Source organism: Drosophila arizonae, chromosome 2, assembly GCF_054131065.1.
Source record: "Drosophila arizonae isolate 15081-1271.41 chromosome 2, UAZ_ARI_1.0, whole genome shotgun sequence".
NCBI classification, from domain to species: Eukaryota; Metazoa; Arthropoda; class Insecta; order Diptera; family Drosophilidae; genus Drosophila; species Drosophila arizonae.
This window is the reverse complement of record NC_142922.1, coordinates 28,570,040-28,594,545: the sequence shown is the minus strand read 5'-3', so window position 1 is coordinate 28,594,545 and position 24,506 is coordinate 28,570,040. Positions and strand designations below refer to the sequence as shown.

Here is a 24,506-nt window from a genome sequence, read left to right as displayed (position 1 = left end):
AAGGCCACTTCTTATTGGAAAATTCGTGCACACATCGTATCACTGCGCTTGTGATTAACCGACAAATTAATTTAGACTTAATTAAATACAATAATTGCGATTAGAAACGGGTTTAAAACCAACGAGTCGAGGAGACAAAATACAAAAGGCTCTGGAACGATTACGAGTGGCCAAACGACAAGTAGCAGAGTGGGAGTGGCAAGTGGGACGTTGGTTGGCGGCGCGCATTTCTTATTGGGGTAAATGCAAACTAACAAAAAACTAAAAAAAAAAAACGTTTATAAATAAACCAAAACAACAACAATTTGTGCGTTCAGCATCTTGTGGTGAATGTGGTGGCGCTGGTGCTGGCTGTGCCTGAAAATGATCTACAAACTATTTTGCTGCACAATTAGTCTGGTCTTCTTCTGCTTCAATGTGCTGTGGTTCTTCTGCAATTTGGCCATTCCCTGGTGCACCCTGACCCTGGTGGCCATTTGTGTGGCATCAAAGTTCGTCAAGCTGCAGCGCAGCCCCAATGAGAAGCGTTTGCTTAGTCTGCTGAATACACCGGACGATTGGCCCAATTACTGGCCCATCGCGAATCGAGGCGCCGGCTACGATGCGCCCGAGAATTCGCAGGCAGCTGTCAAAAAGGTGAGTGAGTGAGTGTGTTGTGACGTCATCGGCGGCAGTAGCAGATAGCAGACGGTGGTTGTTCGGCAATCAAAAATCAATAGTAACCAACCCCATTTGCCTCCGCAGTGTCTGGCACGTGGCTACCGAAATGTCCTGCTGGATGCCGGCATTACGGCCTGCGGCGAAATAGTTATTGCCAATCGCCTGACCTTGGAGCGAGCCGGCCTCACGGGCAACCTCTCGCATCACACACTCCATGAACTGCAACAGCTGAGCATAACGGAGCAGCATCCAATGGGGTAAGATATTAAAGAATAACTATAGTTTCAGCTATGTTAAAACTCTCATTTGCACTCATTTCAGCTCGCAGTATGATCGGGAGTCGGTGTCCACGTTGAGGCAATTAGCGGACTTTCTGGAGGAGCAGAACATGCCGCCCACTTTGTTTCTCCATTTGCAGGACACCAGCGCACTGATGATTGATCAGCTGCAGAAGTTTATGGCAGCGAATGAGACGTTTACGCAACGAACCGTTGTGATTAGTCGGTCGCCCTTGGCCATTTACCAGGTGAGGAACAGATAAACACAGAGAATACTCGTTATATCGAACGCTTATGGAAAAGCAAAAGTTTGGCTTAACAGAGCGTTCTTTTTTATTTTATTATTTTTAAATGTAATAAAAATTATTTTAAAATAAAATAATGAATAACATTTTACATTTTGCAGCTGCGTAAATTGAGGCCTGAAATCATTTGCGGCCTGTGGCACGAGAGCTATTTATCGCTGTCCATACTCAAATCGTCAACGCTTATTACCTCAATTTATGGAGCAATTTTGAGAAACATAATTGCGCCTGTAATTGGCATTAGTGTTGTATTTCTCAGCAAGGAAGAGTTCAATTTGTAAGTTATTCAAACCACAACTAATTAAATTTGTCATTGTTCAGTGAACCGTTAATTTAATAATTTGGCAACGCCTCAAATACTGCGCTGCGATAGTTTAACAAAGTTCATCCTTAGCTGCCAATTGTATTTGCTACTAAGTGGCAGCCCTGCAGCATTCATTGATCAGTGACAAATGTTAACCGTTACTAGAGCAATCTTAAAATTGAATTCAATTCACTTATATAAATTTTAAATCTATTGCAGGCACATAGGCGATCTGTGGCGCAATGTGGGCGTACGTCCAATTGTTTATATGGTGAATTCGCCGAACGAGAAGCGCTATTTCCAGAAGACAATGAAAACACAATACCTCACGGACTCTCTGCGCTCCGAGCCGCATCTCTTGATGAAGGCCTAAAAAATACCGAACGACGCAAACAAAATTCGAAGTTGAGAGCAAAAAACATGCGCGCACAAAGCACACACAAATCATTTGCATTTATGTTTATTTTTAGAGAGTCTATGCACAGTTTGTTTGTAAATTAACTGCTTAATTTGTATTGCGCCGATCCACAAACTGAAGTTGATTTTTTTTTTGTTTTATTGTTTTATGCTTGAACATGTTTTAAAGTATTATTCAGTGAAATTGAAGCTATATTTTATACTCTATGTTTTTTATATAGTACATACATTTATTTTACGCTAAGTTCGTTCGTACTACGTACTGTTCGTAGATGCTATTTGCGATAAGATTTCCACACGTCCTTTATTATTATTTATTATTTTTATTATATGTAATATTTATTTATCTCTATTTCTTGTTATATATATATTTTTATATCATTTTATACTCTATTATACCTGCATTTCCCATGCTTTCCCAACTGGCATACATTTTATCAACATTTGTAAAAACAAAAAACTCTGCCACAAAATGTTCTCAAGCATAGGATTTATTTATACGATTTATGCACTAACTATACAATAAATGTATAACCCTCTATGGGCAGCTTTTATACTCAATTATACTAATATTTTGTAGTCCCTTGTTATTTAGAGCCCAAACAAAAAGAATTATAGCTATGCCTGTTGTATTGGAGACACACAATATAATTGATACAAGAAAAAAGTAACTTTGATGTCTGAACGAATTAGTTATACGATTATACCAAAAAGCAAAACTATTTTATAATGATATAATGGATCTATTATGTATTTGCGTGAAGAATACTTTTAAAAATCAAATAAACTCAAGTGAAATTATATGTATGTTTATATGCCTTCACCCAAGATGTCTAAGGTCACGTTTTTCCAAAGGATTTACACAGAGTACACCGTTTGCATTAAAAATACTCTGGATCGACCGACCGCATGAAATATCATGGATATGTTGCTTTCTGCATATCAAATTTAAGACATTTTTCATTTTCTTTATTAGTTATTTTATTTTTGTGAGAATCTTACAAGCTAAGCTATTTATTTATGTATATATTTATATAAGTATTCATATGCATTGTTTAATTATGTATATCTAGAAATTAAGGTTTGTTAAAGTATGTATTCATTATGTATGCATGCTTGAGCTCCGACCTTCCTTCTCCATCTCTCTGTCAACTTTCAGATATTTTTTAATTTAATTTAATTTTTTTAACTTAAAAATTAACAATACGTAGTTACATATATATTACCATGCTGTAAACCTTTTTTGTACACAGGAGGCATAAACAATAAACATAAAAAAAGAGTTTAAAATTTAAAATATTTAGGTAATGGAATCTATTTGCGGCGAGACCGTGTCGAACGTGTGGGCGCCTCTGCCTGCGCTGCTGCGCTCGCTGCAGTCGTTGCCTCCTCCGTCGCCTCGAAGTGTACCTTGCGACCGCGTCCGGCGCGTGCTGGCGCCGTCGTCTCTGGCGCACCATCCACATTATCCTCGACGGCTTTTACGGTTCGTGCGGCACGGCCACGCGAAGCAGGCGCTCGCTTGGCGGTCGATTCTTCTGTTGGTACCACTTCCACATGCGTGACCAAGATCGGCGTCTTGCCCCGCGGCTTTTTGGTAACCGGCTCATCTGTCGCCTCCTCTTCAGCTACCGCAGCTTTACCTTTGCCGCGTGCATTGCGCTTAGTTGTCTGTTTAGGCTCCACCTCCGGCTCAGGCGCCAATTCCTGTTCCACCTGTTCTTCGTGCTGATTACTGGCGGCACTGTCCCTGCGGCTGCGTGCACCGCGTTTGCCAGTTGACAGGGCAACGGAGACAACCTCTGCTACATCAGCTGGATCGGGAGCTTTACGACGACCTCCAGCCCGCGATTTGGTAGCCGTAATAGGCGTTCCTTGGTCTGTTAAGGGTTTCTTCTCTGGCGGCTGATCGCCGTCATCTTTGGCCTTGCGCCGCCTTGGCGTTATGGGACGTTGCGCAGCTGCTGCTGTATCGACTAGTAGCTCCAAGGCCTTGACCGTTGGCTGTCGAACCCGACGTGCACGCGAGGTGCCTGGTTTGTCATCATCCGAGGTCTCATTATAGTTCTTGCGCGGCACATTACGCCCTTCACGTCGCTGAGAGCTAGTTGGCTCTGGCAGTACAACAGGCGGCCCAGTCGGCGTATGGGGTACCAAAGGCTCCACTGTGGACTCGACAATCGTCTCCTGCTTGGTGGTTGGGATTGGAGTGGTGGGCTTCGCTACGGGTGGTGTTACGGCACCAGCTGCTTTACTGGCCGCTTTGCTAGCTGCTGGCTTACGTGCACGACGCGGCGACGACGTGGAGCCCCGCTTATCCTCATCCGATGTTTCATCATAATTTTTGCGCGGCAAATTCCGTCCTTCGCGACGGCGCGGGGTCAGTTCATCCTCTGAGCTAGGTGGCTGTGGTCGTGGTGATGATGCAGCCACAACAACTGCAGACGATTCCGGCAGGTCCTTGGGCACCTCCAGTTGTTCCTCAGCCACGGACGCTTTGCGTCCACGTCGTGCAGTTGCTTTCTTCGCCAATGTAGGTGTATCCATTTGAACTGAAGCCTTGCGGACTCGTCGCGTGGCCGTCTTCTTCTCCACTGCAGGTTCCGTTGCATCTGAGTCATGATGCTCCACTTCAGCGCTGGGTTTGCGACCACGTTTAGCTAGTTTCTTAGCTGGCTCCGCGTCGTCCGTGTGAGTTTCATCGGCAGACGGCTTGCGACCGCGTCGTTTTGGCTTCACCTCAGCAGGCTCAGCTGGCGTCTCTGTATCAGTTGTGGCTTTGCGTCCACGTCGCGAGCTGGTTGCCACAACCACGTCTTGTGGCGGAGCATCCTCTGCATTAACAGATTGGCGGCGACCACGTCTTCGGATTATGGGCGTTGTTGATGCAGCTGGTTCTTCCACGCGCAGAATCTTCGACAATGGTTCCTCAGCTTCTTCAATAATGTCCATGGCTTCCTTGGCTGGCTCGTGTTGCTCCACAGTTTCCGCAGAAGCCTTCCGAGTATTTCGCGTCGTTTTGCGCTCGGGCAGTTCATGTGTTTCCTCTGCAGATGCTTTGCGTCCTCGCCGCTTGGGTTTCTCTTTGATAGGCTCTTCATTGGGCTTCACGGGCTCAAACACTTCGACGGCAACAACTTCAGCGGATGGCTTACGTCCACGTCGCTTTGGCTTCTCAGTGTCTGTTGATGTCTTCTCTGCCATTTCTTCAACAGTCGTAGTGGGGGTTTCATCATGTACAATAGGTCTGTCCAATTCACTTGTGTCTTCAACAAGTTTCTCTTGTTCCGGGGTTTCCTTTGATTCAAGTTCTGTTGTCGTTACCTTTTGGCCGCGTCTCGTTCTAGGCTTATGCAGGTCTTTTGCTTTCGCCGCATTTTCTTCTTCCGATTTGTCCTCTGCGTGTTCTTTACTGTCATCATGTGTAGGTTTCCTTCCACGTTTTGATTTAGGCTTATCAACAATCTTATCAACTGTTTCCTCGAGTTTCTTCTCTGTCGATTCAGTTTGATCAACCGTTGCTTTTCTTGGTCGACGCTTCGATTTAGGTTGATCGCTCTGTTCCTCAGACTTCGTTTCTATATGTTCATTATCTTCTTCTGGAACTATGTTAGGCTGCTTATCCTCAGCATCAACAGTTTCTTCCGCAGTTGACTCTTCTATTTTCTTCTCAACCGCTATAGTTTTTACTGCTTCTTTGTTTGCCCGACGCTTCGGTTTGTTTAGTTCATTTTGTTCATCAGATTTAACTTCGGTATGTTTTATAGTAGCATCTTCGACTGTATCCTGATGTTTGTTTTCCTCAGCATCAACTGATTTTCTTCCACGACGTGTTGATCTAATGGGATGACTTGACTCTGCCAACTTTTGTTTTTTACTTTCATTATCAATTTGCTGTACAGTCTTCTCTGCATCTTTTTCTTCCGTCTCGACTGTTGGTTTTCTTCCACGCCGATTTGATTTAGACCGCTGCTCAGGTATCTCTTCATGAGTGACCGTTTCTTTCGCAATAGTTTCTTCCAATTTCTTTTCATCGATTTCCACTGTTGCTTTCCTGCCACGACGCTTTGGTTGCTGAAGGTGGCTTGGTTCTTCAGCCACAATTTCTATTTGTGCAACAGTTTCTGTAATTATTTCTTCTGTATCAATTGATTTTCTTCCACGTAATTTCAATTTGTTTTCTGTATGAGTTTCGATAGCTTCCACGGATGCTTCATCATTCTGTTTATCTTCTAAAGGCTCACAATTTTCAGCAATATCTAATGAATATGTACGCCCCTGCTCTTTGGTGTTGTCTGCTTTAACTTTTTCATTTGCTACTCCGATCACTTTGTCCAGTTGCATTTCATTTTCCACACCTTCCGAAGTATTTCTCATATGTTTTTCCAAGCCTTCAGTCTGCAGGGGCTTAATATTTAATAATTCTGCCGTAATCGTTGCTTGATTAACAACAGCAGCTTCAACATGGTCATTCTCCATAATATCAGCAAACAAATCTTTGGACAAACGATCGCTTTGTTTGGTCTGATTTTCATTCAAATCGGGCGTTGGGTTTCCTAACTCAGAAGATTCACTTTGAGGTTGATTCTTCGCGAGCTCCTCCTCTATTTTACTCTCTGAATTTTCTACATCCCCTATATCCGCTGGCTGTACCTTAGCAGCCACTATTTCCGCTTGCTTCAATTCAGAAACTGATTGCTGTTCGACATTGTGCCCTATCTGTTTATCAGTTGTATTCTGATCGATAGTTTCGTGTGTGGGCGTAACATTTACTTTTCCCATGGTAGAAGTCGAAGTGCTTTCTTCAGAGATTTCAACTGATACTTGTTCTAGTGGTTGATTAAGCGTTCGTATTCCCGCTTTTTTGTATGCACTTTGTTGGTCTGCCATCGAATTGGAATCAGTTGAGGAATCGTTTAGTTCAATTACCCCATCATCTCCAATGGAACATTTGGGTTCGGCGATAGAGCTAGATTCTGCAGTTGAATCGTCTAGTTCAATCACAGCTGCTTCTTCGGTAGATTGAATTTCAGAAGAGCTGGGATCAGTTATAGAGTTCGAGTCGATTGTAGAATCATCCAAATCAATTACTCCCTCTATCTCAGTTGGAGCAGCGTCTGTAGGTATTTTTACAGGTTTATTCTCGACTTCAACTTCATGATTTTCATCCTGGGATGAACTAGAATTCGCCTGTTCTTTTCCAGTTTCAATAGTTTTCTTAGTTTTCAAATGCTCAACTTGTGTTTTTTCATTTCCTTGATGATCTTCCATTTTATCAGTTTGAGACGCATCCTGAACATCTAGTTTATTGGCGCTTACATCTTCATTTTGCTGAATATCCATTACTACACTTTCATCTTTATTTGCTACAAGTTCAATATCATTTTCAGCCAAGCAGTTGGCATCCAAATCAATAATTTCATCAAGTTGTTTTTTAGGTTCTTCGGCCGTATCTTTTGTGAATGAAACTTTATCGTCTTCGTCTCCCATAGCCGACTTTTTAGTGCTTGTAGCTTCAACTTCAATTTGGATTTTCTTAGCTGAAGATTCACGTGCTGTAGGTTCAATATTGACATTTGCCTCGTCAGTTTGTAGTACGGTCTCTGGAATAGGTCTTGGCGACTTTTCATCCTCGTATTCTTCTTTTTCTACAAGATCCATCATTACATCATTGTGTGTCAATAGCGCTTCAGCCGATTCTGCGTTAGGACTTGATTTCGCGTCCACTTTTTCGTTTTCTTCAGTTGTTAATGGAGTATCTAATGCAACTGAATTCTCATCTTTATTTTGAAATGATATGTCCTTTGAAACGCCATCTAGGCTTTGACGAACTGACTGATTTGCTATTGAATCATCCAAAAGCGTATCAGGAGCTTCTTTTTTGTCTAAGGTTGAAGCTGAAGAATCTTTAATAGCTGGAATTTCCTCTTTCGGCAAATCATCTGAGTTTGAATTAGTCGTGTCTTTATCTTTCGTCGAATTTAAGGTTTCTTCTTTGTCTAAGGTCATGTCTGTGGAATCATCGATATCTGTTGTTTCCTCATTCGGCACATCATTTGATTTACCATTAGTCGCAATTTCATCTATTGTCGTATGCATAGTTTCCTGTTCGTTTTGGGTTGGGGCCGTAGAATCTGCGATAGCTGGCGTTTCCTTTCTCGGCACATCATCTGATTTAACGTTTGTTGCATTTTCATCTTTCGTCGTGTCCAGGGTTTCTACTATGTCTTGAGTCGAAGCAGAGGAATCTGCGATAGCTGTTATTTCCTCATCATTTTTCAAATGAGTTGCATTTTCATCTTCTGTGGTATCAATAGTGTCTTCTTTTTCTTGGGTTGTGGCTGGCGAATCTTTGATAGCTGTTTCCTTATTTGGTACATCAACAGGCTTATTAGTCGCATTTTCCATCGGCTGTTCTTCTAAAGCTTTGTCAACATCAGGTACAAGAGAAGCATTCAACTTCTCGTCATTTTCACGTTGAGATGTTAGCACAATAGTATTTTCAATCGGATGCGGTACTATCTTATCGTTTTCGCCGACCGATGCACGAGTTGATGATATCGTGTCCTCTGACAATTCTGATGTTACGGCGGGCTGGGCTTTGGCATGTGACTTTTCCTTTTTGTCTTCCCCTTTTGTTGTTGCATTTGATGCGTCGATTTCAATAAGTGACTTATTTACATTGGCATCAGGAGATGCACTTGTGTCCGCTAAGGATTCTCCTGAAGATCTAGGCAAGATATCATCAGATGAAATATATAATTCATTTTGATTTTTATCATCCTGCTGAAGGAGCGATTCATTCTGATTTGTGGCATTATCTTCAAGAATATCTTGACAGGCAGTCTCTTCTGTGTTATTTTCCGAAACGCATAAATCTTGGTCTAGTGATGGTTTTTGAGCCCACTCAGTTTCGCTAAAAGCTCCTTGAATCAGTAGAGATTCATTTTTGTTAGATTCGGAAGACTCGGAGTTACTCATCGCCGGTTCATCCTCTTCAGCGATTTCCGTTGATATTGTTTCAGCTTTTGATGTCGTTTCAACTACTACTTCAGTTGCTTTTGGCTTAAGAATAGGTGATGTTGTACTCGTTTCGATAGGAAGTTCTTTTACATCATTATCGGTTGCGAGCATAGACGTATCAAGTTCAATAATAGAATCTTCCAGAACAATATCCTGAGCACTAGCTATGTCTTCTGCTAGTGCTTCAATCTCGCGTTCAGTAGCCATCGTTTTTACGATTTCCGGAAGTTGCTCCTCTAATTGTTGATCTACATCATTTTCTGCTAGCACAGATGCATCAAGTTCAATTATCGATTCGTCTACATTGGAGTCCAGGCTTTCAACTCTTGCAGTTTCCTTAATTTCATTTTTAATGGACGACGGTTTTATAATTTCTGGAAATTGCTCCTCTAATTGCTGATCTACGTCAATCTCTGCTCGCAGAGAGGCATCAAGTTCTACAATAGATTCGTCTGCATCGGAATTCTGAGTTTCAACTGGGTCTCCTATTGTTGCAGTTGTTTCTCTTTCTTTTACAGTATGAGTCTTTTCAGTGACTTCTGGAACTTGTTTCTCTGCTTCATCATTTTCTGCAAGCACAGAGACATCGATTTCAATTACTGATTCATCCAAATGAGTATCCCGATTTTTCACGTCTTCCGGTGTTTTAGTTTTGTTAATTTCTTTTTCATCTTCACACTTTGTTGTCAGTTCCTTCAGTTCCACTTTAAGATTTTCCTTATCTGAAGTATTTAAATTGGTCTCGTTCGAGTCTATAATATCCAGAGGGGAAGTTGTAGCTTCCAGAACGTTTACATTCGCATCTGGGATTTGCAGTTGTTCTATTTGTTCCTTATTTGATATTTCAGCTTTATTCGTAATATCATTCCTCACACATTTTATATCTGTGTTTGATATTATTTCAAGAGTTTGGTCCTTTTCAATCTTATTTTCGCTGGACATCTCACAGTTGAGAGCTTCTTTATTTTCGTTTGTCAAGATTGGCAATTCTTTTACAGGAGAAGCGACAACTTCCACTTCATTTCCATTGTCTTTAATTGTTGTATTACTTGCAGCTACATTTGAGGACTCTAGCTCAATCATGGAAACTTCATCTTCTTCGGGAATTTCACTTATTTCATGGCTCACAGATTCCCCAGTTGTTGATTCCTCTTGCCCTTCATTCAAATCGTTCATGAAAGATTCTGTACCAGTCGTCAGCTTCTCACTCTTTTGAGCTTCGCTAGTATTAAGGGCATAAATCGTAGATTTTCTATTATCAATAGATATATCCAACGTTGCATCGACGTTAGTTGCCTCTAAATCAATCCGAGATATAGTTTGACTGGATACTTCAAGTTGTATTGACAATTCTTCGATAATTGAGGGTTCAGGTTCCTGTTCGTTTTTCTGTGAATTATCCAAAGCAATTGATGTGTTTGCGCTCGGGTCTTGCACTTGGACAGATGAGCTCTCAGCTCTATCTCTATTAGAAGTTTTATGTTCATCCTGAGAATTTTCTATCTGAGCAACAGATGCGTTTACATTTGGCTTCTTTGGATCATCTTCTATGTCGTCTTCATCGTCGCTCACTACTAGAGGCTCAGCCAAGCCTATCATCGAATCTGTATCAGAGCAATCCTCCAGAATGCTCTTTCTTGGTGTACATGCTTTAACAGTCCCTGTTGCTTTTGTTTCCTCCAATGTGACGTCAGCTGAGTCCACGCCGGTGACAATCAGGGGCTCTGAGAACATAGAATCTGATGTCTGATCGAGCAGCTGTATACCACTCATTTCGCAAATGCTTGATGATTTTCCTGTATCCAAATGACGCTCATTAGCATCAGCTTGAGCACCAGGTTTAAATGCAGTGCTTGTTAGAGGGTCTCGATGACTCTCATCCATATCGCCAATTGTCATTAGCGCCTCAGAGTTGACAGTGTCACTTGGCCCCAAAGAAGAAGCCAAAGGATCAGCTACAGTGTCGCTGACAGTGCTTACAGTAGTCACATTTATCTCGACCTCGGAGCCCTCGATTGGATTTGTTGTCTCCGCAGTGAGCATATCATCAAAGATCTTGTCCAAGTGGACCGTTGCATTTGTTGCATTTAAATCGTATTCTGTAGTGGCTGCCAATGAATCTTCGCGTGATTTGAGCACTGCACTAGCCGGATCATTTGGTATCATTAGATCCTTACCACTCGGCGTCTTGAAGTACAAGTCCTGCGTTTCAGGTCGGGTTAGCTCCAGGCTCACGCGGCCTACGGTCACTTGACGCTTAGGCGTAGCGCTTGCATCATTTGAATCCCCTTCCAACAGCTCCTCAATGTGGTCTAGCACGGGTGAAGCTGGTGCCTTGGGAGTCTGCATCATCTCACGCAATCCCTTGAAACGCGGAGTACTGCAGCTTTTGGGTGTCTTCAGCAGCTCTCGCATACCATGGTAGTCAATTCTGTCCGGTTCATCAATCGCATCAGATGGCAGCTCGTTGCCATAGTCCTCATCTGCTGGCAATTTGTTGTCTGTGAAATATTGGTTTAGTACAACTATTTAGTTATTGCTTCCATTTAGTTGCTCACCTTCTAGCTGCACGGCATCCTCCTCCTCCACTATAACGCCCATATCGCCCACAGACTCGTCTACTTGCGCTACTGCCTTTGGTGTGTTGCTTATCCGGCGTACCGATTTGCGTGTTGGCGTCGACAACTCTTCAGTAAGGCGTCGCTTGCGTTTGGGCGTGGTCGTGGCCAGTGCAGCGGCTTCGTGTTCCAAGGTCGAGGAGCATGATGCACGACGCTTTGGCCTGGCTAACTGCTCATCCAGTTTATTACTTGCCTCAATGGATGCTCGGCGCACACTGCGTCTGGGCGTCACTGCGACTGGCTTAGATTCCATTGAAGAGCGTCGTGTGACGCGCTTTGTTAATGGAGTTTGGCTGGACTGCGCTAATTCATTCACATCGTCCTCTGGAGAGGCTTCAGGAACTATAATATAACATTTTAATCATATTTTATTAATTATTTTAATTAATTTCATCAAGTTATTGGAAATACGTTTTCTCATATTCTGCATTTAATTTTAATAAAAATTAGTTTGGCATTTAATAATTAAATATTTAAGCAAAGTCTTAATTAAATTGAGTACTCTAATTTTCAATTTTTTTAAAAATAATTTCTTACCTTCAGCTTTTGAGTCATCCTGCGGGCTAATGCATACCTCCTCGCATATGGAGTCCTCGGCCAAGTTATCAACGGCTTCTCCTTGAATTATTTACAAATATTAAATGGATCGATTTAACATAATTTTCTATGGCTTTACCTTCTTGATATGTGGTTGTTGGCGTCACTTCCTCGCAGATGTTATCCTCAATGATATCAACTGCAGCTGAGTCCTTTGAGAATTCGGAAGCTGTTTCCTGCAGTACAACACTCTTAACAATTTCTGCATCTTCACGATTCTTTAAACTCTCATTTGTAGGCGATGCTTTCGGGGATTCAATGCTCTCATTCTTCAGCTCCTGAGACACATTCGCATCAAAGGTTCGATTTTGGTTGCCTTCTTGGGTTGAATCAATCTCATCCTCTTTAGCATCGTCATTGGGCGAAAATATATTGTTGCTCTCATCCAGTTCTTTTTGAGTCGTGTCGTTGGGCTTCACTTCATTCAGGGATGAATTTAACTGTTTGCTGCGTGCCAGGGCAGGCATTTCATCATCATTTATTAAGGAAGCCATTGCTTCTAGAGCTGCTGCTGAGGATACGTTGCCATTGTCGTCATCTAAGGTGAATGTGCGGCTCAACTCAGAAGACAGATTCTGCCCAAGATCTGGCTCGTTGGACTCTTCACGTGGTGTATCCACTTTGGGCGATTCGATGCGTTGCGGGGAATTCTGCTTGGGCGAGTTGAGAGCACGACGGGCCTTAGCCACCAGCTTGTTGCTCATGCCGACGCTTGGACTCACCTTGGCGGCGGCGGCTAGTGATTTGCGCAGCTGCGAGATTTTGTTGTCGCGCGGACTGCTCAGACAGACGGACGATTGACGTTTCCGCGGCGTTGTCAAGGGAGCCTTGACTGGAGTGTTGGCCATTTGGCGACGACCCGGTGTGCGCCATTGCGGTTGCGGATGGAAGGGCAGGCGTCGAGGCGCCGTCAAGCACTGACGACGTGCATCGAGTAGCGATTGACGAGCGGGCGTCGTGTGCTTGCTCTTACTTGCTTCAGGCAATTGCTTCTTGGCACTGGTGAGCAGTGCACGTTTCATAAGCGACTGTGGCGTGCGCCTGGGCGTGGAGCTGGCAACCAGCTTCTGCTCCTTGGGCGTTTTGGCAGTCAGACGTGACTGTTGGTCCTGCTTGGATATAGTTGCCGACGAGGTTGACGGCGTGGACAAATTGGTGATGTCTATGACCATCGGCGAGTCAGAGGACTCATCAGTGGAGGCCACACTGATGACGCCAGCACTGGCGGGCGTCTGCTTGGGCGTCGCCGACAATGTGGGCCGCAATCGTTGCGGCGTTGTTAGGTCAATTAAATACATGGAAGATTGTCGTTTGCCAGACAGCGCCTTTTTCGACGTGGATGGCGTACTGAAGTCCATTAGGTCGCGGCTGCAGCTGTCATCGTTCTGTTCGGACAGCACACTCTTCGGCGTACTGTAAACGCTCTTCGGCGTATTTGCCGCTGAGAGCAATCCAACTCCGAGTCCTGTGCTGGGCTTGATGACGCGCGTAAAGGATTTCTCAATTTTTACGCCCGTTTCACGTGGAGAAAACGATGTGATGACAACATCGGAGCGGTCGCACAACTCTAGAATCAGCTTGTTACAAGGCGTCCTGGTGTTCTCCTTGTTCTGAGTTGCCTTCACTAAATCGACTTTGGGCAGTGACTCGTCCACTTCTTGGACGGATGGCGTAACACAGCGTTCCACTTCTGCTTCAGCTGTCGGATCTGTTTCTGCATTGCTGCTCGTGCTGGTCTCCAATGGGGGCGTTTCAATCGATGTATTACCCTCATCGTCTGAATTGATGGAATATCGAAAGCTGTAAGCATGATATTATTAAAGCATTATCCAATAACATATCAAATATGGCCTTAGTACTGAAATATCCTATTATTCTATTTATGTTCGGAATTCATTAATTATAGTCAACACAGTTAATATATACTTAATAAGTTAACTAGAAAATAATAATAATGAAAATATATGATCTTTTGACAGTTCTTTCGGGTTCTATGGCGTAATCTCCTTTTCGAAATATCATTTTATCCCGATTTTCAATATTTTCTTTATATTAATCAACAAAATTCGTATATAGTTAATAATAATGAATGATTGACAATGTTTAGCGAACAACATTGATTTTTTTTTATATTTCTTTCAATCTGAACATGAAGCATAATAAATTCAATAAATTATAATATCTTGCTAAAACTCACTGTTGCGTTAATAAGTGTAACATTATAAATAATAAAACTTTAAAATAAGTATGAAAACAAATTGAATATTTTAAAATAGATTTAGTTCCCAGTAAAGGCTGCGAATCACTTATCAATCAAAAAAAGAGGATTATTTTTTATAAGATTTTAGATTGAAAAAATAAACAAAGCTAGAGTTCAACATTTCTAAATAGACATGTTTAAGTTCTTTTAGCATATATATATACAGTTAGAAGAAACGTGTAGATATTAACCGATTTTTATTTTTATATTATATTGTGATTATATATTATATATTATACAACCAATATATTTTTTATGTTTGTGTAAATATTATAATTTGAATTTACAACATGACTTCTTCTTCCATATGTTTCTTCCTACTATAGTAATATCACAGAAAAGTGCAATTGTTGTGTCTTGACTGTGTCTTGATTTCTTGATTGCAGTCTTGAGGTCTCTAAATATATTTTTTCAGAGCATATGTCCGCGCGTTTGGGGGTTAAATGTGTGTGCTCGTCCTTTTCTTTTTGACTACCTGGGTTGCTTGCTGCCTGCCTTGCATGTTTCATGCTGTTTGCTTTTACTTACTTGTGCACGGTGAAGCGATTCTCAAATTGACGACGTGCTCGATGAGTCTGTGAAACGGGCCAAAGCCAATTAGTTAAGCGTCTATCTAACTGCCTCAAGTTAAACTTACTTTCAAGCTTGGCGATGAGTTGGCCGCTTGTTCGGGTGGCGTGCGGTCCGGTGTGTTGGGCGCGTCTTCCACTTTGGGAAAATGCCATGTATACAATTCATTCAGTATTTTAAGGCGTGCGCCGTGCATCAATGGACGCTTGGCGGTCGCCGGCACAACCTGATCATTCAACAGGATGGGCTCGTTGACTGAATAATTGTAGATGGTTACCTAGATATAGCAATTATTAATATTGTTTATTAAATGCCATGCCAAATCGATACGCGCGCATTTTATTTGCACGCACTTATACACACAAACACAGTACTCACCCTGCCAAAGGCGTCGCATTGTATCTCGCAGTGAACGCGCTCGGCATCGGGCAGCATCAAATCGGAGCCCAGAAAAGAGCCTACATTGAACTTGCGTCCTTTGGCTGGGTATGCCACTGAAATGCCATCAGCATTCACATGATTCAATTGCGCGCCATCCAGCGACATTATACATTTAGCATTCAATTAATTGCAAATGCAGCTGCTAAAAAAAAAACCTCTACGTTTGTGGGCGGCGGTGTGAGTCTCGTCGTCGGCGGCTGCAACTTTCGCTTGGTGCAGAAGTAAAAGACAGAGAGAAAAAAGGAAGCCGCAAGCGACAACTGAAGCTAGACTTTTGTAGCGCACATAGAAATACCACAAACACTGGCATACATGTACGCACAACAATAATAGAACACTTTTTCTCTTCAATAAACGTTTTTACGCACTCTATTATGTATTTTTCATACGCACAAACAGCCCGGTTTTCTGTACAGGAATTCTTTTTGCAAGGGACGCGCGGTGCGGACATGCCAACCTAATTAAAACTGCTGTTAAATTCAAATGCACGAAATCGCTGGCCATGGCAGACCTGCCAACTTGATTTTACACATCCCAGAAATTACAAGTAATTGGCTAGGATAACTGAGCCAGATATATGCGCTTGTATATAATTTGCTAGCAATATTCAATGGGTATTATATTAACAACATCTATAAAGCAATATTATAAAATTGGTATTATCGAAAAACATGGTCCGTGATATATCGATGTTTTAAAGTTTTCCCAGCCCTGGGGCTTGGTTGGCCTGGCGCTGGCAGTTGTTTTTATAATTTAGAATTTGGATTTTACTACTACAAATATATATTGTTAAGCACGTTTATAAAAGACACACCATGTCGATAAATATAATGAGCCAGTATACACATCCACAGCGTGTGCGTTTACTGTACAAAACCATATTGAGGCTACATCGAGGTAAGTCATCCCACAACAAACAACAAATAAACAACTTTTGACTTAATATCAGGTCCATTTTTAAATCGAAGGTTTACCCACTGAGCTGCGCGCCTTGGGCGATAATTACGTGCGGGATGAGTTTAGACGGCACCTCAAATGCAATCCAATGGAGGCACAACTTTTCATGACCGAATGGGCTGTAAGGGATTTACGTAAGCGGACTTGAGTTTTTTGATTGCCTCTATTCTCTTTCCAGCGATACGCCTCCACGATCACAAAACAGCTGGGACTGCGCGGCAAGCCCAAAGGGGAACTGGGAGAACCGCTCGACTCGCAGTCAGTGGAAATGCTTAAAGACGATCAAGTGGTCCAGCTATACGAGCTAATGCTGGCCGCCAAGGCCCTCCATGGCGACACGATAACAGCAGACGATGTGAGAGGCAGTAATAAATAAGTGTTTGTTGTTTTTGTTTTATATTATATGCTCGCGTTTTTCCAATATCTTGTACTCAAACTTAATGCCGTTCTCCTCCTGTACGCCATGAGGCGTGTCCTCTGTGAGCTCTACTTCGTGAAAGCTCGCCGGAATATTGGGAAAGAACGTATCGCATTCGAATTGCTCTTGGATTTTAGTTATATAGAGACGATGGCAACGGGGAGACTCCATTGCTTCTGCATACACCCCACTGCCGCCCACAATCCAAATATTCTCCACCTGATCACACAGAGGTTTTCTCTCTAACGTCTGCATGGCCTCGTCGAGGCTGCCGCATAGCAAAACACCCTCTGGCAGCTCCTCCTGGGTGAGTGTGGTGCTTAGGACAATATTCAGACGGTCAGGCAGTGGGCGCTTAGAGGGAGGCACACCAAAATAAGTCTTTCTGCCCATGATCACGACATTGCGCTTGGAGGGATCATTGATTCGCTTTGTTGTGCGACTGAAATATTTCAGTTCTGATCTGTGCAGGGGTGTATATAAAATGTATAATATTTGGTATATAAGATAATAATCAAATATAAAACAAGTGCCATATTGCGCATTTTTTTTTTTTTTGACTTACTTTAGACGCCAGGGCAGGTCGCCCTTGAAACCAATGCCAAAGTTTTCGCACACTGCAACAATTAAATTATACTTAAGCATCGCGTTTGTCTAATACAATAAACGGCGATAATGTGCAACTTATCTTTATCTCGTGGGATTCAAAAACAAAGTGAAGGGGCACAGCAGATCATTTATCGGCCCACTTTGCCGTGACGTTGCTTGTTTGACAGGTTTGCCGCCAATAATTGGTGAGGAATCTTATCGATCTATCGTTATCGAACATATTGAGTATTCAAACGCTTTATTCAGATCGTGACATACAGAAGGTTTTTTTTGTACCACAAACATATATATATTTTTATTGACTAGTAAAGTTCAGTAACAAATGTATTATTCTTCTGGTCCCTCAAGCAACCAATAGGTTTCCATGTCTCCCTTGCCCTTGACTTTTACAAAGCCGCGTGCCTCCACCTTGTAGCCCACATCTCGAACCTTCAAGGCCGTATAGTTGGATAACTGTATCTTCCAAGGATCGCAGCTGCTCTCCATGCGTGAGGCCGTGTTCACAGTATCGCCAAAGAGACAGTACCGCGGCACCTTTAAGCCCACAACACCCGCCACCACTGGGCCAGAGTTGATGCCCACTCGAATGGCCACATCCGGCAGATTGTGGGACTTCACCTTCTTGATGACCCTCAGAGCTAGGTCGCATGCATGCTGGGCATGCAATGGATTGATATCTGGTGCCCCGGACACTGCCATGTAGACCATGCCCACAGTTTCCACCTTATAGACGAAGGGCGATATGATCTCTTCGTCCAGCGCGGAGAAAACTTTATTTAGGGTGTTTACCGCCTGCATTGCTTCCTGCACGTTGGTTGATCCGCTATCGTAGATGTTCATCACTTCAATGAAAATTACGGAGACCTCTTCAAAGCTCTGGCAGACGTGCTCTTGACCCATACGCATTCGTTCCGCAATGGGACGCGGTATCATCGAGTAGAGGAGCTCATCTCCCTGCCTCTTCCAGGAATCGGCCAACTCCAAGGACTTTTCCAGCTCATCGGAACGCTGTTCTTCTTTTTCGAACATCATCTCCAATTTGGAGCAATGTTGCCAGCCCGCCATGACAAGCTCTCGGCTCAGACCATGCGGATTCAGATCATTCAGGTACAGGCCAATGCTGTGCAGCTCATCCAGATTTTCTATAAGAGGACTGCATAGGAAAATTAACGAGTCGACATCCTTGATGTAGAACATTTGTCCCTTCAGGAGAATAGAGCGCAGACCCACTGATGGCCTGCGTTGTCCTGTGGCTGGATCGATCTCATCATGTTTGGTAGCTGCCGCTTCTTCTTGTTCCTTCTCTTGCTCTTTCTCAAACTCGTCAGCCTTAGCTAGTGCCATAGTTTGAGCTTCGTTCAAACTCATTTCGTCAAAGTTCTCATAGTCCATGTTCAGGGCCGCGTCGTAGGCATCACGATTGTGCCCGGTGCGAATCAGCTCCATCTCGAAGAGAACTGTTCGCATCTGTAGAATGGTGTTCCAGTCAATCTTTGTATCCTTCGGACGACGGCATTTGAACACATCCATGACATGGGTCCCAATGAAGGTTTTTGGATTAACTCCCGGATTATGCAATATCCAAGTCTCAATTATCTTCTCGCCAGCTAAAGTGATCTTCATATCGTGATTCAAAACAAACGTGAACGGAAACAGCTCCAGAAAGACATTCAAGTCTACAGAGGGCATCTTAAGCTGGGTGGGATGGGCGACAATGTTGACACGCTTGGCCATATAGTCGCGGTTATCAAAGTCCAGACGATACTTCACTACAACCGTTAGAGGACCCTCTGTCAGCTTGATCGGTCCAGCAGTTCCGCCGCAAATATCGTTCTGGCTTTCTATTACATAAGCTGTCATTTCGAGGCCATAGAACTCCTTTGCCACCTCCGTCATCTGGCCGATGAGATATTTAGACATACCCGTTCGTCCACTGCGATATAATATGACCGCTCCATTATCATCCATATTGGTCAATTGCATGCTGGGCGACTTCATCTTCGGATAGGTGAATCTCATCTGGAGGTGTATATTGTCGATGGACTGCAGGAAATCGCAAAAGTAGCGACCCGTCGAACGTATCATCTTGTCGTAGCCAAAATTACTAAAGAATCGCACGAAACACCTGCCGAAGAAGTTCATGCAAAAGTCAAAGGACTCGCCCGTACAGGCGGAAAGGGCTGCCGCAATATCCGGCATCAGCTTGTCCGGATATATCTGATGGGTCTTAAAGGTGTTGTGCTTGCAGTCGACTATCTGGCATATCTTCTTCCACGTCTCCATGCCGTACTCCTCCTGTATATAGTGCTGTACGCTCTCATATAGCATGCCGTACATGTTGCTGGTAGTGTCACCCCCTAGGGGATTGTGGCCGAGGGAGCGTTTGCTGGGTGGCTGCGTGCCAGGTGTGTGGGCCAGGTGTGATGCCTCGGTGCTTAAATTGCTTGCGTCAAGTTTATCTGCAACGAGGAAAAGTTGGTAAGCGCATAATTAGGGTGGACTTATACAAAGTTTTTCCATTATTCAAAGCACGAGAAACTTTAGTCAATTTGCAAGAGATTACCAAAGGTCAAGACTACGATAGGTCGTTAATTATACTTAAGGTATCCAATTTAGTTTAGTTTTTCTGACTATCATCTGTGGATTTGACAATCTATTAGGTTTGCCTTTGAAATAAGTTGTGGGTCTGTTATACCATACTTTTTAGTTAAGTCCAAATAAAGGACTAGCTAATTTATTTATTTTAAGTAACATTATTAACGTACAATAATAATTGGAGAACAGTATTAAGTATTTATTTTTAGTTTTTATTTTATTAAGCAGGCTTAGTAATTGATTAAAGCCCTAGAACTAGATATACAACATAAGGACCATTAAATAAATTGGAAGTCATTCATCAATCAATCAGATAAATAACTGTTTTTGGTAGGCTTGTGATTGATGGAAGATCTAGTTGATTAACATATTTCCACATTTTATGTTGAGTGTTCAACCCGTTCGACAGCTTGTCAAGCATAAAATTAAGTTAAGGATTTGACGAATGCCTCATATGCATCACAGACCACAAAACATGCTCACAGAACCCACGGAAAGTCAGCCAAGTATATCTTTCGCGGCGCATGCACAAAAAGTTAAGAGGCTTCGTCCCAAGTAAAGAAATATCTTTTGATTTATTGCTCTGGCAGTTTAATTTGGTTTACTCTCACGCGCGCCTGCTTCCGAGGCCTGCCCCACTTAGTCCTCCTGCCAGGAGAGCCTCGTTCTCTATTGCTTGTCACGTTCGTAAAATAACAACAGCAACAGCTCTTTGTGTTGTTCTTAGCCTAATTCCTGTTCTTCTTGTGCTCTTTTATTTATTTTTTTCAATTTGCCCTTGTAAAACATTTGTCTAACTAACCGGGAATCCATAAATTTTGCGCGAATTTAATATGGCAGGCATAATAAATTTCCAACGTTACCAACCGAAAACTCTTTTCAGAATTTTATATGGCGTGAATAATTTGTTTAATTTTCATAATGAATTCGTTCACAATGCAATTTTATTTAGATAATTCATTTAGAAAACTTTTTAATAATCTCGGCTTTAATAAATTGAGCTGTAAAGGTGAATAGATTTTTCAAAGAATAATAGCGAGATTTTTATACTAAACTATAAGTAATCTATTATAGATTTATATAATAAATCTTTTAATAATCCTTATTACTATTAATTGTAGAATATTTAAGAAACTACAATATGTGTAAGGCAACGAGGAGACTGCTTTAATATGAAATCCTCTAATTCCTCAGAAGATTTGATATTCCCATTATTCGACCCATCTTTTCAGCATATCTTTTCAAGAAACAGCACATACACCCATACGCAAAAGCACACTCTCGCTAACTATGCTCCGGATACAATATGAGAGTTTATTTAATTAATTATAACTCTCTTAGGTGGACTATGGACTATGGACAATGTCATTCATGTCTAACATATGAACAACCTTTTCTGTAAATAGAATAATATAGTTTTTAATATAATCTGTTGATTATATAAAATTTACTTTTTTCAGCTCAACAAGTCACACATTTGTATTATTATAATTCAGTATCGGACCTAAACAATATGGTTATAAGCAATTTTTAGTCATTGAATTGACGCATATCCCACGAAGAAATGTAAAAAAAAAACCTTTATAATTTGTAGCAACGAAAAGTTTAAATTAATAAAAATACATAAAATATTATAATATATTGAATTGGGCTTAGATTGTCAAGTCGAAATAAAAATTAAAATGTCTACTCCTTAAGTTTGACATAACTAAGAAATATATTTATATGTATATATATATATATATATATATATATATATATATATATATATATATATATATTTTTTTTTTTTTTTTTTAATATTTTATTTTTATATGTTAATATTTTTAACCAATTTCTTTACTGCTTAGAAGCTTATGTCTGAAACCAAACAACTCCCTTCTTGACAATGTCTTTCTTTTAAGCTACAATTGAAAATACATATTATTTAAGCTTTCAGTAAGTAATAAATAAATATTTTTTATTTTATTATTTTATGATTAATATGTTTAGTCAATTTTTGTCTATACTGCTTAGAAAAAGTAATCCCAATAGTAATCCAATCAACTCCAATCTCGACAGTGCCATCTGCCAAGTTCACAAAAGGCTTGACTTATGAAAGGTCCCTCAATTCGTGGTAATTTTAGCCCTCGGATAATCCGGATTGCTACTTAACATTCCAATTACCATATTTATTGCCCGTTTATGAAATACACGGAAACTTGCTTACATTATGAGGCAGCAGTCCTTAGATTTGCCAATGAAGTCCAAATGATATTCCCGTCTAATATATATTTATTTTTGTGCACGCTTTCGCTGCTTTTTGGTGTTAAATTTATCAGCGGCGCATTGTTTATTTATAATTTAAAGTTAGTCGAATAAAGCATATGCTTTACACATTCTCACACAAGCACGCACACACATACATGCATACATCAAGAGGCGCGCACACAGATTTGCCCGGATTTGTCGCACATTTCCGTTGTTTAACACTTCGCTGTAGACGACTCACAGTCTGTCGCTGTCGGCTGCTGCTATTCAACTAATTTGTTGTTGTTGCCTCGCCGCATTTAACGGCGATGCTCCGAATGCTATACTTCATACGCGATGCCTTGTCTTTAAAGCTTCGTTCGCCGTTGCCGTCGCCGTTGCTTCGTGTATTTGCTTCGGACAGGGTTTCGCAGCGTTCGCACCGCGTCGTGCGACTGGAGCGCGCTGCGTTGACGTCCAGGTCTTTTATAGACGACTCCACATTTCCACGCACTTTACGCCTTTTCCCACTTGTGTGTGTGTGCTGCCTGTGACTTTCAGTCGCTCGCTGTCTGCCCTGCCGTTTACCTCATCTATCTCTCTCTTACTCAGTTTGTCCTCTCTCTCTTTCTCATTCTCTGTGTAGACACGCACAGCACTGCTTCGGCCTGCATCATCATCGTTAGTGTTTCATTTCATGTCAGTGCTCGTTGCCCCCCTCCCTCTCTCACTCCCTCTCTCCCTCCTCTTCTTCCCATCGGGCCTGATGCCAATTGACGGACGCTTTTCGATAAAGCATCCAATGAAAGTGAGTTTATTCTTGCGTCCTTTGTCATTACGTGCTTACGCGCTCTTGGCGCTTTCTAGGAAATACTGTCCCTTGGCTCTGTTACAATAGGGACGGACGCACACACACACACAGATCACAGGGCAATATTTCTATGTGTTCAAGTTTATTATTATATTATATTATATTATATTAATTGAATTATTGATTGAGCAGAAAATTGATTTAGGCATGTTTTAATTCAATATATACCAGGTAGAGCAATTATTATATTCTTGAAAAAAACTTTAATAAGAAACTATATGTTAGCTAAATAATTTTGAGTTTTTTTTTTTTTTTTTAATTATTCGCTAAGAAATTCCTATATAAATATATAAACTATGTACATCCCTCATACTAACGCCAGTTGAAGGACTATTCGTCCAGCCCTGGACTTCTTGTGGGTGTTCTCGCAGTTCATGAAATGTATCATTTTTGTAGCCTTTGCCTTTGCCTTTGCCCTGGGTGGACTCGGTTGATGTCCCACTGTTGATGCTGTATTTAATGCTCCGACATTTTCACGCGTACCCATAAAATCCAGAAAAATGTGTCTATGTGGTGTCTGTATGTGTGTGCGTGTGTGTGTTTGTCCTTACGTTTTATACATTATGTTTGAAAGCAATTTAATGCGGATTTTAGGGATTTTTGGGTTAGGCAACGAGCAAAGAAGGCAGGATTTTTGAATGCTTGACAATTTTATGGCCAAAATGATGTTTCTTGGTATAGGCATAGAGGAGACTTTAATATTTAGCTTAACAGAAACAAGGATGTCCATTTAAGAACATTTAAAAGCTAATCAAAATGCCATCAGGGATAGACAACAATGAATTATGTTTGAACACAATAGCCATTTATAAATTATTATGATGTACACGCAAGGAATGCAGTTCGGAGCAATCGAAGCTCGCAATTAATTGGCTTCACTGGGCTCGAGTGTTACGTGATATATTTAGGTGTCCCCTTGGTCACGCAGAATGGCTTAATTTAATTATAGCAGCAGGCGGGGGGGAGTGCACACAATTGCCACTTAAGTTCGCCGGGAAGTATGCTATGCAAGAGTATCTTTTAGGGGCCATGTCTTTGCGCACAATTTGACACGCGAGCAGCTCATAAAAGTTATTAAAAACGAGTAAGCACGTTGTAATCGGTTCCACTCGACTGCCTAATACGCCCTCAATGCTAAATAACAAAGTATTATATTAAATTATGCGTCCGTATGCATATCATTTATATGAGAAGTCTTTCTCTGTTCTCGTCAGATACTCAAAGTATAACCAATATCCCCTTTATGTATGCAGTGAGCGAGTATTGTAATATTTTTTGGATTGGCATGGCATGTCAGATAATACGGAAAGGAGACAGTCCACTGCGACCACGTTATGGAAACGGACGTCAG

General features: G+C 41.7%; 5 protein-coding genes across 7 annotated transcripts; 2 read left to right on the top strand and 3 right to left on the bottom strand.

The window, feature by feature from the left end:
* Positions 1 to 8: 8 nt before the first annotated feature.
* On the top strand, positions 9 to 2,525 carry LOC108613366 (glycerophosphodiester phosphodiesterase 1). Of its 2 annotated transcripts, XM_018006779.2 has the most exons (6): positions 9 to 239; positions 318 to 636; positions 745 to 917; positions 982 to 1,186; positions 1,345 to 1,520; positions 1,767 to 2,525. In XM_018006779.2, the coding sequence occupies exons 2-6, from the start codon at positions 331 to 333 to the stop codon at positions 1,918 to 1,920; spliced, it is 1,014 nt and encodes a 337-aa protein (XP_017862268.1). In that variant the 5' UTR covers positions 9 to 239; positions 318 to 330; the 3' UTR covers positions 1,921 to 2,525. The 2 variants fall into 2 exon arrangements, with proteins under 2 accessions (XP_017862268.1, XP_017862259.1); XM_018006770.2 differs by having other exon boundaries at positions 9 to 636.
* A 433-nt stretch (positions 2,526 to 2,958) lies between these two features.
* On the bottom strand, positions 2,959 to 16,150 carry LOC108613197 (uncharacterized). Of its 2 annotated transcripts, none has more exons than XM_018006500.2 (7): positions 15,414 to 16,150; positions 15,103 to 15,312; positions 14,994 to 15,040; positions 12,285 to 14,005; positions 12,146 to 12,226; positions 11,546 to 11,950; positions 2,959 to 11,488 (listed from the first exon to the last, which is right to left on the bottom strand). In XM_018006500.2, the coding sequence occupies exons 1-7, from the start codon at positions 15,579 to 15,581 to the stop codon at positions 3,279 to 3,281; spliced, it is 10,842 nt and encodes a 3,613-aa protein (XP_017861989.1). In that variant the 5' UTR covers positions 15,582 to 16,150; the 3' UTR covers positions 2,959 to 3,278. The 2 variants fall into 2 exon arrangements, with proteins under 2 accessions (XP_017861989.1, XP_017861997.1); XM_018006508.2 differs by having other exon boundaries at positions 12,146 to 12,223.
* Positions 16,151 to 16,158: 8 nt separating this feature from the next.
* Positions 16,159 to 16,835, top strand: Sdhaf3 (Succinate dehydrogenase assembly factor 3). Its single transcript, XM_018006931.2, has 3 exons — positions 16,159 to 16,373; positions 16,445 to 16,554; positions 16,612 to 16,835. The coding sequence occupies exons 1-3, from the start codon at positions 16,292 to 16,294 to the stop codon at positions 16,807 to 16,809; spliced, it is 390 nt and encodes a 129-aa protein (XP_017862420.1). The 5' UTR covers positions 16,159 to 16,291; the 3' UTR covers positions 16,810 to 16,835.
* On the bottom strand, positions 16,813 to 17,641 carry Dhfr (dihydrofolate reductase). Its single transcript, XM_018006890.2, has 2 exons — positions 17,417 to 17,641; positions 16,813 to 17,314 (listed from the first exon to the last, which is right to left on the bottom strand). The coding sequence occupies exons 1-2, from the start codon at positions 17,494 to 17,496 to the stop codon at positions 16,828 to 16,830; spliced, it is 567 nt and encodes a 188-aa protein (XP_017862379.1). The 5' UTR covers positions 17,497 to 17,641; the 3' UTR covers positions 16,813 to 16,827.
* Positions 17,642 to 17,660: 19 nt separating this feature from the next.
* Positions 17,661 to 23,018, bottom strand: LOC108613276 (Guanylyl cyclase at 89Db). The gene is made up of 2 exons (XM_089463178.1): positions 22,265 to 23,018; positions 17,661 to 19,919 (listed from the first exon to the last, which is right to left on the bottom strand). The coding sequence occupies exon 2, from the start codon at positions 19,795 to 19,797 to the stop codon at positions 17,788 to 17,790; it is 2,010 nt and encodes a 669-aa protein (XP_089319304.1). The 5' UTR covers positions 19,798 to 19,919; positions 22,265 to 23,018; the 3' UTR covers positions 17,661 to 17,787.
* Between the last annotated feature and the right edge of the window lie 1,488 nt (positions 23,019 to 24,506).